Source organism: Pseudorca crassidens, chromosome 5, assembly GCF_039906515.1.
Source record: "Pseudorca crassidens isolate mPseCra1 chromosome 5, mPseCra1.hap1, whole genome shotgun sequence".
Lineage (NCBI taxonomy): Eukaryota > Metazoa > Chordata > Mammalia > Artiodactyla > Delphinidae > Pseudorca > Pseudorca crassidens.
This window is the reverse complement of record NC_090300.1, coordinates 120655363-120671145: the sequence shown is the minus strand read 5'-3', so window position 1 is coordinate 120671145 and position 15783 is coordinate 120655363. Positions and strand designations below refer to the sequence as shown.

Sequence of the window (15783 nt, the reverse complement as noted above, 5' to 3'; positions counted from 1 at the left end):
TTAGAGTTTTGTTTGAATTCCTGGCTCTGTAATAAGTGCTAAGAATGCCTCTCTTTACTGTCTTGTTCACTGTTGAACACTGGCATACCATAAACTCGTAATCCCAATGCACGGGATCATTTAGATGGGGTACTGTATAAAGGTGGGTAGATGGTTAGATGACTTTTCAATGAAAATTATCATTTTATTTTTCCTTGACTCAGAAATCTCTTTATTCCAGGAGGGCTCTATGGACAGCTTATATGAGCCAGTCCCAGAACAACAACCTCACCAAGAGGGAACTTCTGGTAGAACTGATTCTCTTTTCTCACCCTCTGGGGAAAATGGAAACTTACACAACAATCTCTTCATGGTGAGTGAACCTTGAATGGATCACCTCTTCTCTATTATATATTTAGAATCACTTGCTTAATGAAGTCTGTTAATACAGCAAAAAGACCCTGTTTTCAGAAAGTTCTTCATTTACTTTTAGTTTCTGCTTTGCTCTTCACTGTGTCTCTTACATGATTTTGGCTTATTAGTATGAACTACCATTTACAAAGTATGCATTAGGTGATTATATAACTTAAGTCACTTAACCAAAAGCAACCTTATGACAAAGAAATAATTGTATTGTTTTCTAGATGAGGAAATTGCAGGAGAGAAATACAACATAATTTGTTAAAGACTATAAACCATTAAGTGGTAAACCTGGCAAGTAAATATATATATGCCTGCATCAGCAGTTTACTGGTATACCAGGTTTTTGGGGTGGATGCGGGGAACCTGAGATTTGTATAATAGCCTTTGCCAGTTTCCATGGTGTGAATGCTCCTGCCATGGTTGATTTCAAGCTACCAATGGTTTAATTACAGGCTTACAATACCTGAATATTTAATTATTCATTCTCTCTAGTGTCAACTCCAGCACACCTCTGGCTGCTTTAAAGTCTGTGCTAACCACTTTACTGAGCTCCTTCTTAAATTTATGGACACACACCATCCACTTACTTACAAAATATTGAGTATTACTAGAATGCAAAGGCAAATGGTTTTTGTGAATTATATTTATAATTACTAGAGGCATAGAGTTCTCCGTGCTCAGCAAAGTTGACTCTGTTCCTGTTTTACAGTGCAGGCTGTTTTCTTAGTCAGTTGTGCTGTATTTGTGTTAATCCCATTCTAATAAACCTATGCGGCTTCTATTGTGACTTAGGACAATATAAAAGATTCTATGTCTGCAGCAAATAAAGAACTTCTCTATACTTGTAGATTTAGATGCCACCTCTTACCCTTGCAATCACACATTTCCCCAATAACAAAAAATAATATTAACTACACTAGATGATGTTATATATGAAATTACCTGTGTTGATCCTTACAATAAACCTTTACAGAGGTTTAGAAATGTTGAGAAAGGCTAAATAACTTTCCCAGTTAAAAAGAGGATGACCCAGGATTCAAACCCAGATATTTTTTTGCTCTAGAGAAAGGGTTAGAGTAAAATACCTTCGAGTTTTGTACTTGCCTGTACAGCTACCAGTTTTATTCTTCGGGGACATTGAAAACTTCTTATTTTCCCAACTTCCAGAATGTTTCTGTTCCCCAGAAACTTAGATCAACTGAAAGGTAAGGTACTGTAAGTTAGTAAACAAGTTCAATAATAAGTCTCAGTAAGTAAATGTAATTTTAAAAATTTAGTGCAGTGGAAACTCTTCCCTCAACTCTGTATACTTTTTAATACCCAGAAGATATTGATGTTGACAGATATGCTTAAGAGGAAGCAGCAATACATTTTACATCTTAATGTGAGAGACAGAGAGAGTCCATTTACAGTGATACTGTCAATTGACATTGCAAACTGTTTGGAAGCATTTTTACGCTACAATTAAAAAGAAAAATTGAATAGGCTGAAAAGCCTGAAGATATTTCCTTAAACACGTGAGTTTAATAAGTATGCATGAAAAATAAACAAGTTCATGGCCAGTCTAATAGGATTGTTATCAAACTTCATCTACACTGCAAAAGTAGATGAGAATAATAAAAACATGATTTAAATTGCTACAGCTCTCTCTCTTTCTGTCTGTATATTTCTGTCTTTCTGCATATATAATTAAATACTGAGGTATATATATATATACATTTTATATATACATATATAATATATATACTCACTAATTTTAAAATATATACATATATACAAACATAAATGTGTGTGTGTATACATATATATATATATATATATATATGTACTGAAAAACAACTGGTTCAATTATTGATTCTACTATTCAATTGGTGAATTATACCAGTTGTATCAAAGTTACACAGGTGGACGGAAGATGCTCCAGAGTCCCAAAGCAGATGATCAGTTGTGGACCAACTGCACAATTAAGGATGGAGAAGGCATTTAAGGGAAAGAAGTTAATGTTGGGATTTTAAATGAAGAACATCAAAAATATCTAGTTTACATTTTAATTGCAGTTCTAGGAGGGGTTGGTAAGGGAGAGCTGGTCTAAAGAGAAATTGATTTAAAATGAGACTCTATTAAATTTCATAAAGATAAATAATAAGAGATCCACTTATAGTATATGGCAAAGCCAGAGAGTTTTGGAGGTCTTCTGCCAAAAAAAAAAAAAAAAACTAGCTATAAAGTTTGACAGAGCGAATGATCATGCAACTAAATACACATGCTGAAAGAAAATAGACTAACATACTAGCCTCACTGGAGATCGACTACTTTATCATTACATTGGTTAAAATGTAGGCTGTTACTCCTTGATCCTCTACCTATTTTAGCACCTCTTTATTATGTCTGAAGCTAATAAAGGATCTTGAATTAGAAAAAAAGTAAGAACATAAAATGTTTGTACCTCTGCCAATTGCGGTTAACAGGATCAAGCCTGAATTATCAGGCTTGCCATCTATATTGATTGAAGTTAGCAAATAATTGTCAATTTTCCACTTCATTTTGTATCTCATAAATTAAATTGGTAAGATATTTGAACCTTTTCAAAAATGAGCTTAAATGTGGAACAGGGGAAATATCTCTATTACTTGTATGTTGCACAAATATTCATTCAATGACTACTGAATGAATGGATCAGTGAAGGTTCATTAATCAAACTAAGGAAAGTCTTAATAATGCAGAATGTATGATGCAGTGTCATACGTGAGCCCTGGAGCTGGGCAGATATGAATTCTCATTCTAGCTCTGCACTTACCAGCTATTTGACTTGGGAAAGTTGCTTAAATTCTCTAGACCTCAGTGTCCTCTTCGTAAAATGAGGAGAACAATCCTAGGTATGGATTCAGCTTAGTTCAGTTTCAGAGAAGAGCATTCCTTCTTGCTACTGAGCACCGGGGTTAGAAGGGCAAATATGTCACTGTAGAGCTGCGGCTAGAACTCCTGCCCCAGGCGGCCTGTGTGTGTACTGCCCATGAGCTAAGAACAGCTTTTACATTAAAGCAACTTTTTTTAAAACAAAAATAGAGAAGACCATGCCATAGAAACTGTATATGGCCCACAGAGCCTAAAATATTTCTATCTGACTTTTCAGGGAAAAAGTTTGCTGACGCAGGGAGTGACATTTTTAAAAAGAGAAACAGGTGGACATTTATTTAATAATGTATTTAAGCAAGTATATCTAAAAGATTATTCTTTCAACATGTAATTATTATAAAAAGTTAATTTTATATATATATATATATATATATATATATTTTTTTTTTTGCCATACGCGGGCCTCTCACTGTTGTGGCCTCTCCCGTTGCGGAGCACAGGCTCCGGACGCGCAGCCTCAGCGGCCATGGCTCACGGGCCCAGCCACTCCGCGGCATGTGGGATCTTCCCGGACCGGGGCACGAACCCGTGTCCCCTGCATCGGCAGGCGGACTCTCAACCACTGCGCCACCAGGGAAGCCCATGGTGTGTATCTTATATATCTCAATTCAGATGCTAAAGTTTCAATGGTTAAAGTGAATCCTGCTCCTAATGAAACAATAAAAATTGTGTATTTTTTGACCCAGCTTCAATTTCGAAATTAAGATTAAATTAAATTAAAATTTAGTTCTTCGATCGGACCAACCAAATATCAATTGCTCAATAGCCACATACCGCCAGAAATGGCTACAATGTTGGACAGCATAGAATTAGAGGCTTGAATTTGCTGGTGATGTTGAGGCATCAGAGTAATCAGAAAATATAAATCCCCTACTTTACTTATAAAAGTATATATAAGTATACTTATAAAAGAAATATAAAGTATGAAAATACTTGAAGATAAACAGTTATATACTTTTAGGAAGAGACAAGACCAGAGGGAACAAGTGTATTAACCAATGAGGAGGCTGAGATTAATGACTTGTCTGAAATGAAGGATGGAGTCAAGACTGCAGCTCTGGCTTCCCAAATACTAATGTTCTTTGGCCTTTCTGTCCCAAGCATGTGTGTGTGTGTGTGCTATGCATGTACGTCTATGCAAGACTTAGAGAGAGTAGGAGAGGCTGAGTGTGAGAACATGTTTTGGGGAGATGAGAAGTGAAGAGGAGGGGAAGATAGGAAGATAAAGAATCCAACCTTTTTATATGCACATTAAATACAATCTGATATATATATATATATATATGTATGTGTGTATATATAAATATATATGTATATATAGGACATACAGAGAGAACTTGAGATGGGCAATGAAGTTAATAAACTTGAGTTTTATTCCGGCTCCCCAGGTAGCTGAGAACTGTGTATCCTTGAGAATGTTTTTGAACTTCTCTAACCCTAAGATTTCTGAGGAATAGAACATGGATAAAAATGTCTGTCTCTTGGTTTGTAGTGAGGATCAAATGTTAAAACAAACGTTAAGCACCTGGCAAAATGCATGTTAATGTTCATTTTCCTTCCTTTAATTTGATATCCTTGATTAAATGACTTTAAGTCAAACTCTCATTTGAGCTTGGATGTCGTTTTAAAATAACTGTTCAAAATAATTTGTAATCAACACTCCTTACCTAAAAGCATTGATTTTTACCAGGCTGGACAAGAAGAAGCAACAGGATTTATTGTTATGTGCATTAGAAAACCCAAGATTTTAATCTCCGCAAATTGCCCCAAATCATGAACACCCAGTTTGAGTGCAATGTTTGACATTCATTCCTAGATTTCCTTCCATGTGTAAATAACAGAAAACAAGCAAATCTATCACGGTGGCTCTTGTTAGCCTAATTTATAATTCAGGTGCTGGTTTTTTTTTTGGGGGGGGGGTCCATTTTAACTTAAATATTTAAAAATGCAAGTTTAATTTTTTAATGTACTCACATTCATCAACATTCTGCACTGATAAAAAGCACTGGAGAAATCAATTAAATTGTTCCCAGCTACCAGATGTTAATAAGAGCGTAATATTCATATTTTTATGAATATGTTTTAAAGACATAGTTTTAAAGACAAATGATACAATACATGTCTAACAGTTGGTTAGAGCTCAGCACTAATGAATGATACAATACAGGTCTAACAGTTGGTTAGAGCTCAGCACTAATGAGGCCAAGGTCAAGGGTTTAATCCCTTCTTGGCCAGTTAGTTTTGCTCTTTTCCATAGCCACTGGCAGGATCTAGGACCCAGCCTGCCATCTTGGCTGTGAACACCACTGGTCATTAAGGAATCTGGGTTGGAGGATGAGGCAGCACCGGCACAAAACCATTACCCGCTATCGGAAGAGCGACTGAAGGGAAGAACAACCCAGCTGATCAGTAGTTTATCTGCCCACGAAGATTTTCCTTCACTATAATCAGTCTTCAGGCGACTAGTGCAATTCTCGGCTCTCAACTTAGGAGAATTTATGGGGCAATGGTAAGCACCTTAAGAGAGAAAACTGAGGTCTTGCCCTGGCTTTGTTCCTAAATAGCGCTGAATAAGTCATTACACTATCTGGTTCTCTGTTTCCACCTCTATAAGATAATAAGGTTAGACTAGATGGTCTCCAAGGTCCCTTGCTGCTCTAAAGTGGTTCCATGTGTGCACTTTAAATTTTTTTGGAAGGGGGAGTGTTTTCTAACCTAAAACACTATTATTCTCCTTTTGGAACTGTGGAAGGCAGACTTTTAAGATGGCCTCTAATGAACCCTCTTGTATAAATCAGGGCTCTGTAGAGAAATGGAACTGATAGGATGAGGATATATAGAAAGAGAAATTTATTTTAAGGAATTGGCTCATTGGCTCCAATATGGAGGCTGGCAGGTCTGAAATTTGGAGGGCAGGCCAGCAGGCTAGAGACTCAGGGAAGGGCTGATGTTGTAATAAGAGTCAAAAGGTAGTCTAGAGGCAGAATCCCTCTTCCTTGGGGGGCTACAGTTTTTTTGTCTTAAGACCTTCAACTATGGAGATGAGGTCCAGCCACATTATACAAAGTAATCTGCTTTACTCAAAGTCTACTGACTTAAATGATAATTTCACTTGGTGTTTGACCAAATACCTGAGTTGTGTGGCCAAGCCAAGGTGGCACATAAAATTCACCATCACATCTGCCTCTGGTATTTACGTCTTTATGTAATACTCACCTTTCTTTGTGTGAGACTTGATTCCAATAGAATTTGGCAAAGGTGATAGGAAGTCACTTCCATGATTAAGTTATAAAAGACTATAACTTCTGTCTTGCAAGAGGACTGTCTCCATTGCTTTCTTGCTTGCACGTTATGGTGAAGCAAGATCCCATCTAGAAGAGGCCCAGGTGAGCAGCGTTCAGCCTACAACCAGCAAGGAACAGTGGCCTTCATTTCAACAGACTTCAGAAAACTGAATGCTGCCAACAATCACTGAGTGAGCTTGGAAGAGGATACTCTTCCCAGCTAAGCCTTTAGATGAAACCTCATACCTTTGGGCCAATAACTTGACTGCAAGCCTGAATCAGAGGACCCATTTAAGTCATACCCATATTCTTGACACACAGAACCTGTGAGATAATCCATGTATATTGTTTTAAGGCATTCCATTTTGGAGTAATTATTGAATAGCAATAGATAACTAATACAGGACCTAAAATTAACCTGATAAGTTATTGATCAGGATTAATTTGAAGATAACCAAATCCATGTTAGCTAATTTAAGCAGAAAGAAATGGATTACAGCTTAAAGAAATCTCAGAATTGTTGGGAGGCTGAAGATAGATACTCTAGCCGAGCTTGCAGAAATTACTGAGAAGCACACTACAAAACTTGCCACCCCCAAGAGCTGTTGCTTCTGCCACCATCAGGAAGTGTCCAAGTCAAGAAGCTACTATCATAGCAGTAGGCTCCAGAACCACACTATCTCTGCTGAGATTTGCTACTCAGCAGAGAGCAAATCTTAAAATTTGCTACTCAGCAGAGAGCAAAATCTTAAAATTAAAAATGGATGCCCACACCTTATCTTTTCTCCCATTTAGTCAGTTTTGAATCAGTGTCTTAAGTTTGCCCGTGTGATGGATAAGACCTAAGCCACATATCTCATCCTAGTAACAATGGGAGTTCTTTCTCTCTCTCTCCCTCCCTCCCTCTCTCTTTCTTTCTTTCTCTTTTTTTCTCTCTCTCTTTGCTTCTTTCCTTCCTGCTCTCCTTCCATCCTTCACTTCTCCTTCTCTTTCTCCCTTCTTCTTCTTCTTCCTCCTTCTTCTACACATTGATTTTAGGTTTAGTGAATGACAGTTGTCAACTACAGTAGAAATATGTATATCAAAAATATCTAGAGAATAAAATAAGACACTATGTAATTAAATGCTGTATTATAAGTATCAAGCCCAACTTCTACAATATTTCTCAGAAGGAATTTCAAAAAAAAAATAATGTAATAGTCAGGAGCACAACATTTGAGGATCAAATAAACTTTATAAAAATGCCAGCTTTGAAATTTACTAGCTACATGATCTTGGACAAGTTCCTTAAATTCTTTAAGCCCAGTTTCTTCTCCTATAAAATGAGGAAACTGCTTGTTACTCTCATTCGTTATTTGAGAATAAAAAGTGACAGTGCAATTAACATTATTAGCACAGTGGCAGGCACAAAGTAAATGATCAATAATGTGTTATGACTAAGAACATGATAGTGGTTTGTGGTTTAACGGTGCAAGTTCAGTGGAGAAGGTGAGATTTAAGCTGGGTTTGTAAAGGAAGAACTACAGCTTAAAATGGTGAAAGGAGGGCTTCCCTGGTGGCGCAGTTGTTGAGAGTCCGCCTGCCGATGCAGGGGACACGGGTTTGTGCCCCGGTCCGGGAAGATCCCACATGCCGCGGAGCAGCTGGGCCCGTGAACCATGGCCGCTGAGCCTGCGCGTCCAGAGCCTGTGCTCCGCAACGGGAGAGGTCACAACAGTGAGAGGCCCGCGTACCGCAAAAAAAAAAAAAAAAAAAAAAAAAAATGGTGAAAGGAAGGTAAGACATTATCCCTGAACATTGTCCTAACATCTTCCAGAAAAGGCCTTAAAAATCACTTAGAGCCAAGTGTCTTATAAGCGGATAAATGGACACTGAAATGTGACATATCTTAGAATAAGATAAGTATTCTAAGAATACTTATCTTATGTGTAAGATAAGATACTTATCTTATGTGTAAGTAATGAAGTCATGGTAGGTGACTCCCAGGTTGGTATTCTAAACACTCAGCTGCATTTCTTACTTGCCTCCAAACTAGTAAAATCGGGAGTTCTTTTGTTCTGTCTCCATATTAACGTCAGGATTGACATAGCTATGAATAACATAGACACTAAAGGAAGAAAATGAGACTAACAATGGCATCCCATAAGCTAGGTCTTCATCAAACTATAAACAAGAGGAGTCAGTGTCAAAACAGTGCATGTAATCCTTTTCTTGATTTCTAGATTGTGAAATGACTCATAACAAGTTGACATATAAAACATAGATCACCTTCATTAAAAACACTGCACTTTTCTTTCATTTTTATTTTTTACCCATTATATCTACAATCACATACAGCTATTCTTCTGCCACCAATTCATATGTGAACACTTTCTGTTGGTTTTAATTAGTTTCCTCCCTTAAATAGAAACTTATGTTAAAATAAAATAAAATCAATAGATTGAGGTTAATTATGCCCTATTCTCTTTTTTATTTCCTAAGTTCATGATATAATTACTAATTGAATCTAAGGAAAGCCATGGTTATCTCTTTATTCATGTTTTAAAGAAAAAGCTGTAAAGCAAAAAAGCCCATTCCCATTTTAATTTTCTCTTAAAACCTTTTGTCATCCCTACTGACTTTGGATTGAAATATTGTAGATAAGGAAACATGGATTGTTTTTACTGGAAGAGATTTTCAAGTTCCTGTTCACTAACCTTCATACTATTGATGTAGAGACAGTTCTGAGAGGGTTCTTGGAACTGGCCCAGTTTAGTAGCAGACCTGGGAAATCAAGCCAGGTTCTGGAGTGCCAGTTCGGTGCTTTTCCACTGTAAGGATGGAAGTTGATATTTTTACCCATCTTATTTCCTATCACACTTCTTGCAAGTTTGTTTGGTTTGCTTTTGTTCCATTTGTGGCTATGAGGATTAAATAAAATAATGATATAAGTGGCAGGTAACATGAAATCTAAACATTAGTTGTATTTCCCCTTTCTAAAACCTTGTGTAAATATAATTTCATAAGTCAGAACACATTTAAGCCTACTTAAGAAAGTTCTAAAAAATGATAAAAATGAACTTATTTACAAAATAGAAACAGACTCACAGACTTAAAGAATGAAATTATGGTTACCGGGGGGAAGGGTGGGAGGGAGGGGTAGACTGGGAATTTGGGATTGACATGTACACACTGCTTTATTTAAAATAAAATGCCTTTCCATGAAAAAAAATGGAAGTCTGGAAAAGAATCTTTTTGAAAAGGAAGAACCTTTTATAATGCAAATAACCATCCTCTAAGTATCCTATTTTGCCATCCTGGATATTTATAACACTGTGAGAGAAGTTTGTTAGTTCAGGATTGATAGAAAGCTCACTTGGCACACCACTAGACGAATGACAAAGTTCTATGCAGTTTACCAGCTCTGTCCCTCATGGATTAGATACAGTACCCGTGCATTCTCCAGGCACTGCAAGCTATAAGGTCTGCCCTGAGATGATGAGCCTTGTTGGGACGCCATACACCACCTGCTTCTCTTGGGGAAATCAGAATTCATTAGCGTATAGGGTTATTACTCTTTGACAGGAGCTGGTGGGCTGGCAAGAAAGTCTACTTTTCCCATCACAATGAGCTGAGGTTGCTTCTGCTTCTTCTTCTTTGTTGTATTCTCATAGGGGGATAAAATCTGTTTTCCCTGAGAACCATAATTTTATTACAGTAATATACTGGGGGGCCTCCAATGTGCAGTCTCTCATCTAAATTCAAAGATTCCTGAAGTGCCCCCCTTTTTTTTTTTGCGGTACGCGGGCCTCTCACTGCTGTTAACCAACAAAGACATGCTGTATAGCACAGGGAACTATACTCAATATTTTGTAATAACCTATAAAGGAAAAGAATCTAAAAAAGATTCTTACATATATATTCTTTAGTTATATACATAACTAAATATAACTGAATCACTGTGCTGTACACCTAAAATACATTGTAAATCAACTATATTTCAATTAAAAAAAAGAATTATGTGCAAAAAATACTGAATTATTTGTATTAGTACTTTGATAAAAGTGTGCTTTCTGAGCTTTTTGTTTAGTAGTGGCATATAGTATTACATTTCTCTAGCCACTCTGTCTTCTGGCCAACAGTTCGTTTGTGGGATCTCTGATCTAGATGACAGGTAGATTTTGTATCTGTGTAGTCAAGTATTGAAGTAGCATTGTGTACTCATTAAGGCATCAGGCATAAAATCCCAGTTTTACCACTTACTAGTTATGTGACCTCAGGCAAGAATTTGACTGCTCTGTGCCTCAGTTTATTCATGTGTAAATTGAAGACACATAACTGTATAAACCTCACGGGATTGTTGGGAGGATTAAATGAATTACTCCATGTAAAGCATTTGGAAGTGTGCTTGATAATCCATAAGTGTTCTGCCATTATTATTTTGCAAGTGTGTTAAATCAAGAAATTAGAAAAGCTATAAAAGTCTTGTCATTCTTAGTAACTTGCTTTAACCACCTGGGCTCAAACTAGCTATATTGACTAACATTTCTCTTTGTGGTGTGATCTATTTGATAATTTAGGAGACTTCTTCATGTGATTTTTCTCCACATGTTTGTAATCAGGTGTAGAGGCAGGATGGAGGACCTCATAGGTGGCAGGACTCCCTCACATGGGTGATGGTTTGTTATCCAGCACACAAACTTCCTCCTTGTTTTGAGAACCGAGCTGAAAGCTGGGTATACGTTTTTTCATCTCTCTGGTGGCTTTTCAGTGCACTGCAAAATTAGCCCACTTTATTAAATTTGAAGCATCATAAGCATCCTCTTTCCAGATGTCTATTCGAATTTTTTTAAAGGGAAATTCTGTGAATTTCCCTTTCTTTTTTTGAACATCTGTGGGAACTTTATTGAAGCCTAAGAGGTTAAGAAATGTCCAGACATAAGCTCATTCAGTTTGGATGTGGCATTCTTGGAATCACAGTATTTTGATATTAGTTAAAATAATTTTAGTTATGCAAGTGAATTATCTTTATTCTTGCAAGAGAATGAGTTGAATAAAATAGAAACTGGGTTAGCTTATTTGAATAAGAAGTTATATGTATGTATGTTTATGTGTGTGTGTTTGTATTTATGTTCAATTCTTACCTTATTATCAGAATTCCATGTAATCATTAATGAATAATTAATCTAATGAGAAATAACATCTGTAAGTATCTTCAGTGTGTTTGGAATCATGTAAGGATTTTATAAAGGCTAGCTCATTTAATCTTCAAAATTAGGAAAATCATGGAATCCAACAGGATCCTGAGAGCAGCGGTCATTGATGGTGGATATTTGAGAGAAGAGCCACTTGTAATTCTTTTTTGACTCTAAAAGAGTGTTTGGTACATAACAGATGCTCAATAAATGTTTGTTGAATGAACTATAAATCTATGAATGAATGAATTATATGATTCTAAAGAATACATTAGAATGAAAAATATGAGTAACATTTAACCAAGGTAAAGCACTGTATGTATGACCCTAGACATGTCAATTTACCACCTGGGACCTCAATTTATTCATTTGCAAATCAAAGGTCAGATCTCATCAGCTCTTCAGTCTTAAAAATTCACCATGGAATTTACACCATCATTTACTGTCAGTCATTATTCTCTGTGCAGAAATACCTTTCACATTTCCATTAGCTGGTCAACAACAACTCCTGACATATTCTTCACTTCATTTTTCCTTTTGACTTTGTGATTTGAAAGTAAGATTTAAAAACGAATAACACAAGAAACAGGCACATATTAGACTCAATCCCAAAGGACAGTCAACTGTAACCACTGCATAAGAATAGAAATATGGCAGTTGGTATCCAAAATTTCTCTATTCTTTTAAATGACACCTTCTCTCTCTTCATTTCTAATTGTTTTTAAATTTTCCTTAATTTGACCTAGTTTCATAGTTATGTGAAAATGCTTTGCTCCTAGAGCCTACTCTCATCTACTTGAAAAATAACATAGGTTGGACATATTCTTTAGTTTCTACTGGCCCATTTATAATAATTTGTCTACATTTCATATTTTTTTATTTTCCTAAAAATTGCCAAGGATAACAATTAAATTAAGCCACAAGCTCCCTAGTGAATGAAAGGTAAGACTAATGATTAGTGCTTGACTTAGGGGATAATGAAGGCTAACAGGAGCAAGTTTTAGCTGGTATTTATAGCAAGTGTCAAATTAATGGACTAGACAGAATGATTTCACTGACTCTCTGAAATGGTATTTTCCTTTTGTAGTTCAGAGTATCACGCGTGTACCGCACACGCACACACACACACACACACACACACACAGATATAGTTCTAAAAATAAAGCTATGTATAGTCATTCTTGACTTGCCCCTCCAGAAATAAAGAACCTAGGGTCTGAACTCCAAAGTACATGACAGTCTGCTTATGTAAGCAGACTGCTTGGTACAAGAAGTACTAAAAATTGCTTAACCAGTTCAGTAGTCATCTACAATTAAGCAACACCCAGGGAACAGAAGTCTTATTCTTATAAGTAGATGTTGCCCTATTTAAGTAATCCCTTTCCTTCATATAATCACACCTGAGACTGAATTTAGGGTGCTTGACTCTCCCTACCCTCTTGTAGGAAGAAGGTTACCTAAGGAGAACTACATTAACTCTCTCATCTTAATAAGGATTCGAAAGAAGTTTTAGCTCAAAATCTTTTTCAAAGTATTCATTACAAGAAAACTCTTTAATAAAAGATCCCCAAACCTAAGCTGATTCATTACAAGCAAATGTTGGATGACCCGGATTCCAGTAAAATAGAACAAAGTAGATAGTCCCTAGAGAATGTTGTGACAACGTATGTTCTAAAAATAACCAGTCTCCATCTATGGTCTTATGAAATTCTTTCAAGTCTTGGTCCAGATGTCTCTAAACCTCAGCTCAGAAGCTAATTGTGTCCCTTTCACTACAATCAGTAACTACACATATTTAACCAGTTTTGGTCCAACATCTGATTTTATTAACTTAGCTAAGGCTTCACCCAGCTGAAGCAAGAGGCTGTGCTTGAATAATATGCCCTCTGCCCCAATTCAAACACCTGGGGCTCAATTGCACACAAGTTTTGTGTCATCTGGAATTAAATCTCTTTGGTAGCAAAACACAATGAATTATTGATATAATAAGTGGATTCAAAAAGTACTATGATTCAAATGATAACAAATACAAAAGATATCTAATGTTTCCTATCTTTCTTATTTCAAATCCATCTTCTGTACTGCTTAACTCTGGACCAGACACCTTTCCTCTTTATACTCAAAAGAGGTAGAATTATTTTGAAGAGTGCAAGATTCACAATCCAAAGAAATTTATCTAAACTCACATAACAAATTAATGAGACTCATGACAATGGATTCTGATTATTGAGACATAACTGGCCCAAACTGCATAGATTATGGGAACATGGAGTTTGCTCCTTCCTAGCTACATTCCAAATATGTATGACAGGAAAATGCTACTACAAAGATGGGTGGCCATCCCCTTTCCTGATGACCCTCACAAAGCTTGTGTGTCGTCTGATTGTGGTGAAAAGGATACAGTTAGCTTCCGGACTGAGGTTTGGAGACTTCTAGACCAGACTGAAAAAATTTCATAAAAAGACCATGGTTAGAGATTGATTATTTTTAGGACCCCTGATGACAAAGCACAGAGAATCGAAGGAGTGATCAATCTAACCATTAAGTCCTCAAAGTCTGTTGATATCCCAATTCACCTCAGGGCTTGGTTCGTGACTCCCACATTTTTACCTTCACCCCCACATCTCTTCTATAAGACGTTGTCCTCTGGGTGATCACAGGCATCTTAACTTGGCAAAACTTGTTTCTCAAGTTGGGGACTGATTATTTCAGTACATGGGTTTTCAGTTCTACCCAACAATGTGAAATAGGTAATTCAAATTGTCTTTGAAGTTAAATCTTGATAAAAACACAATAAGGGTTTGAGAAAGGTCCCCCTCAGTTACTATGTAGGGGAAAGTTTCTCCTGAATTTTACAGTGCTCAGGCTAATACTGTCAACTATTGGAATAATAAAACCAGCTTTGAGTAACATCTGCAAAAAGAATACTGAATCACTATGCTGTATACTTGAAACTAATGTAATATTGTAAGTCAACCATACTTTAATTAAAAAAAAAAACAACTTTCCTTTTTCTGATTTTTGTTCACCACTCCTTCCAGCCTTTGCTTTTCTCACTACATGGAATATTGGTCTCAATGTCCTTTACTACACAAATTCCTACCTCGCCAAACAAAACTCTTCAGAACATGGTCTGTTGCCTATCATATAGTAGATGTTCAAAAAACACTGAACATCAAAAACATAAATGGTTTTTGAATGAAGGAGTGGATGAATGAGAAAGAGAATCTGAAGAGTTCTTAAAGGCGCCTGGAAGCAGTTTAAGCTCTTTCGAGGATGGTGAAAGATGTGGCAACATATTTCTTCTGCCAGAGTATAAGGGATTTTACATAGCATCAGCAGCTCTGAAGAAAAAGGTCAGATGAATCACAGGTGTATTTCAACACACTTAGGGTATTGTAATAGGCTACTTTCCATCTTTCTTAAAGGAAGGTAATGTAATTAACATACTCTGGTATGTGTCTCTCCCCCTGGTCTTGGTGGGTTGAAGGGGGATATAAACTTGAGGCTACAAGGATTTAATTACAGGTTTTTGTTTAAAAGACTTGCTCACTAACTGTCACGGACTTACAATAAGGTAAACATTTATCAAAGTTACAAAGACAAAGAGAGAAAAAAGTAAAAACTAGAAGCAAGATTCTACTAAATAAATTACTAAAATACAGTCATTTTACTAGGAAAAGGCAAAATGAACTGCATTTGGATTATACTCAAAGATAAACTATACTTGAATTCTCTGATTTCTTGGGGTAGTATTATTTTATTTTACTTTTTATTTTATTTTACAGGAAGCTTCTCATTTTGAGAATGCAAAACCAGAAAGAAAGTAAGTCAAATTTACTTTGAAAACTTTATGTTCTCTTAGTTCTACAATGTTGAATGGACTATTTTAGTGGGTTTCCTGTCAAAGTGCTTTTTTAAAAATCGTCATGTACAAATCTAGGTATGCTTTACCCTGCTAACATTTATGTTTATGCTTATGCTTAGGAAACTTGTGTTGTGACATT

At 36.3% G+C, this 15783-nt stretch overlaps 1 protein-coding gene across 2 annotated transcripts in view; it reads left to right on the top strand.

Annotated features, from left to right (window-relative positions):
- SAMSN1 (SAM domain, SH3 domain and nuclear localization signals 1) overlaps positions 1 to 15783 on the top strand; it is a 455109-nt gene that overhangs the window by 327521 nt on the left and 111805 nt on the right. For both annotated transcript variants that reach the window (XM_067739225.1, XM_067739226.1), the window contains 2 exons: positions 221 to 352; positions 15565 to 15602. In XM_067739225.1, coding sequence (XP_067595326.1) covers positions 230 to 352; positions 15565 to 15602 — 161 coding nt within the window. In that variant the 5' untranslated portion in view covers positions 221 to 229. The remainder of the gene's footprint in view (positions 1 to 220; positions 353 to 15564; positions 15603 to 15783) is intronic.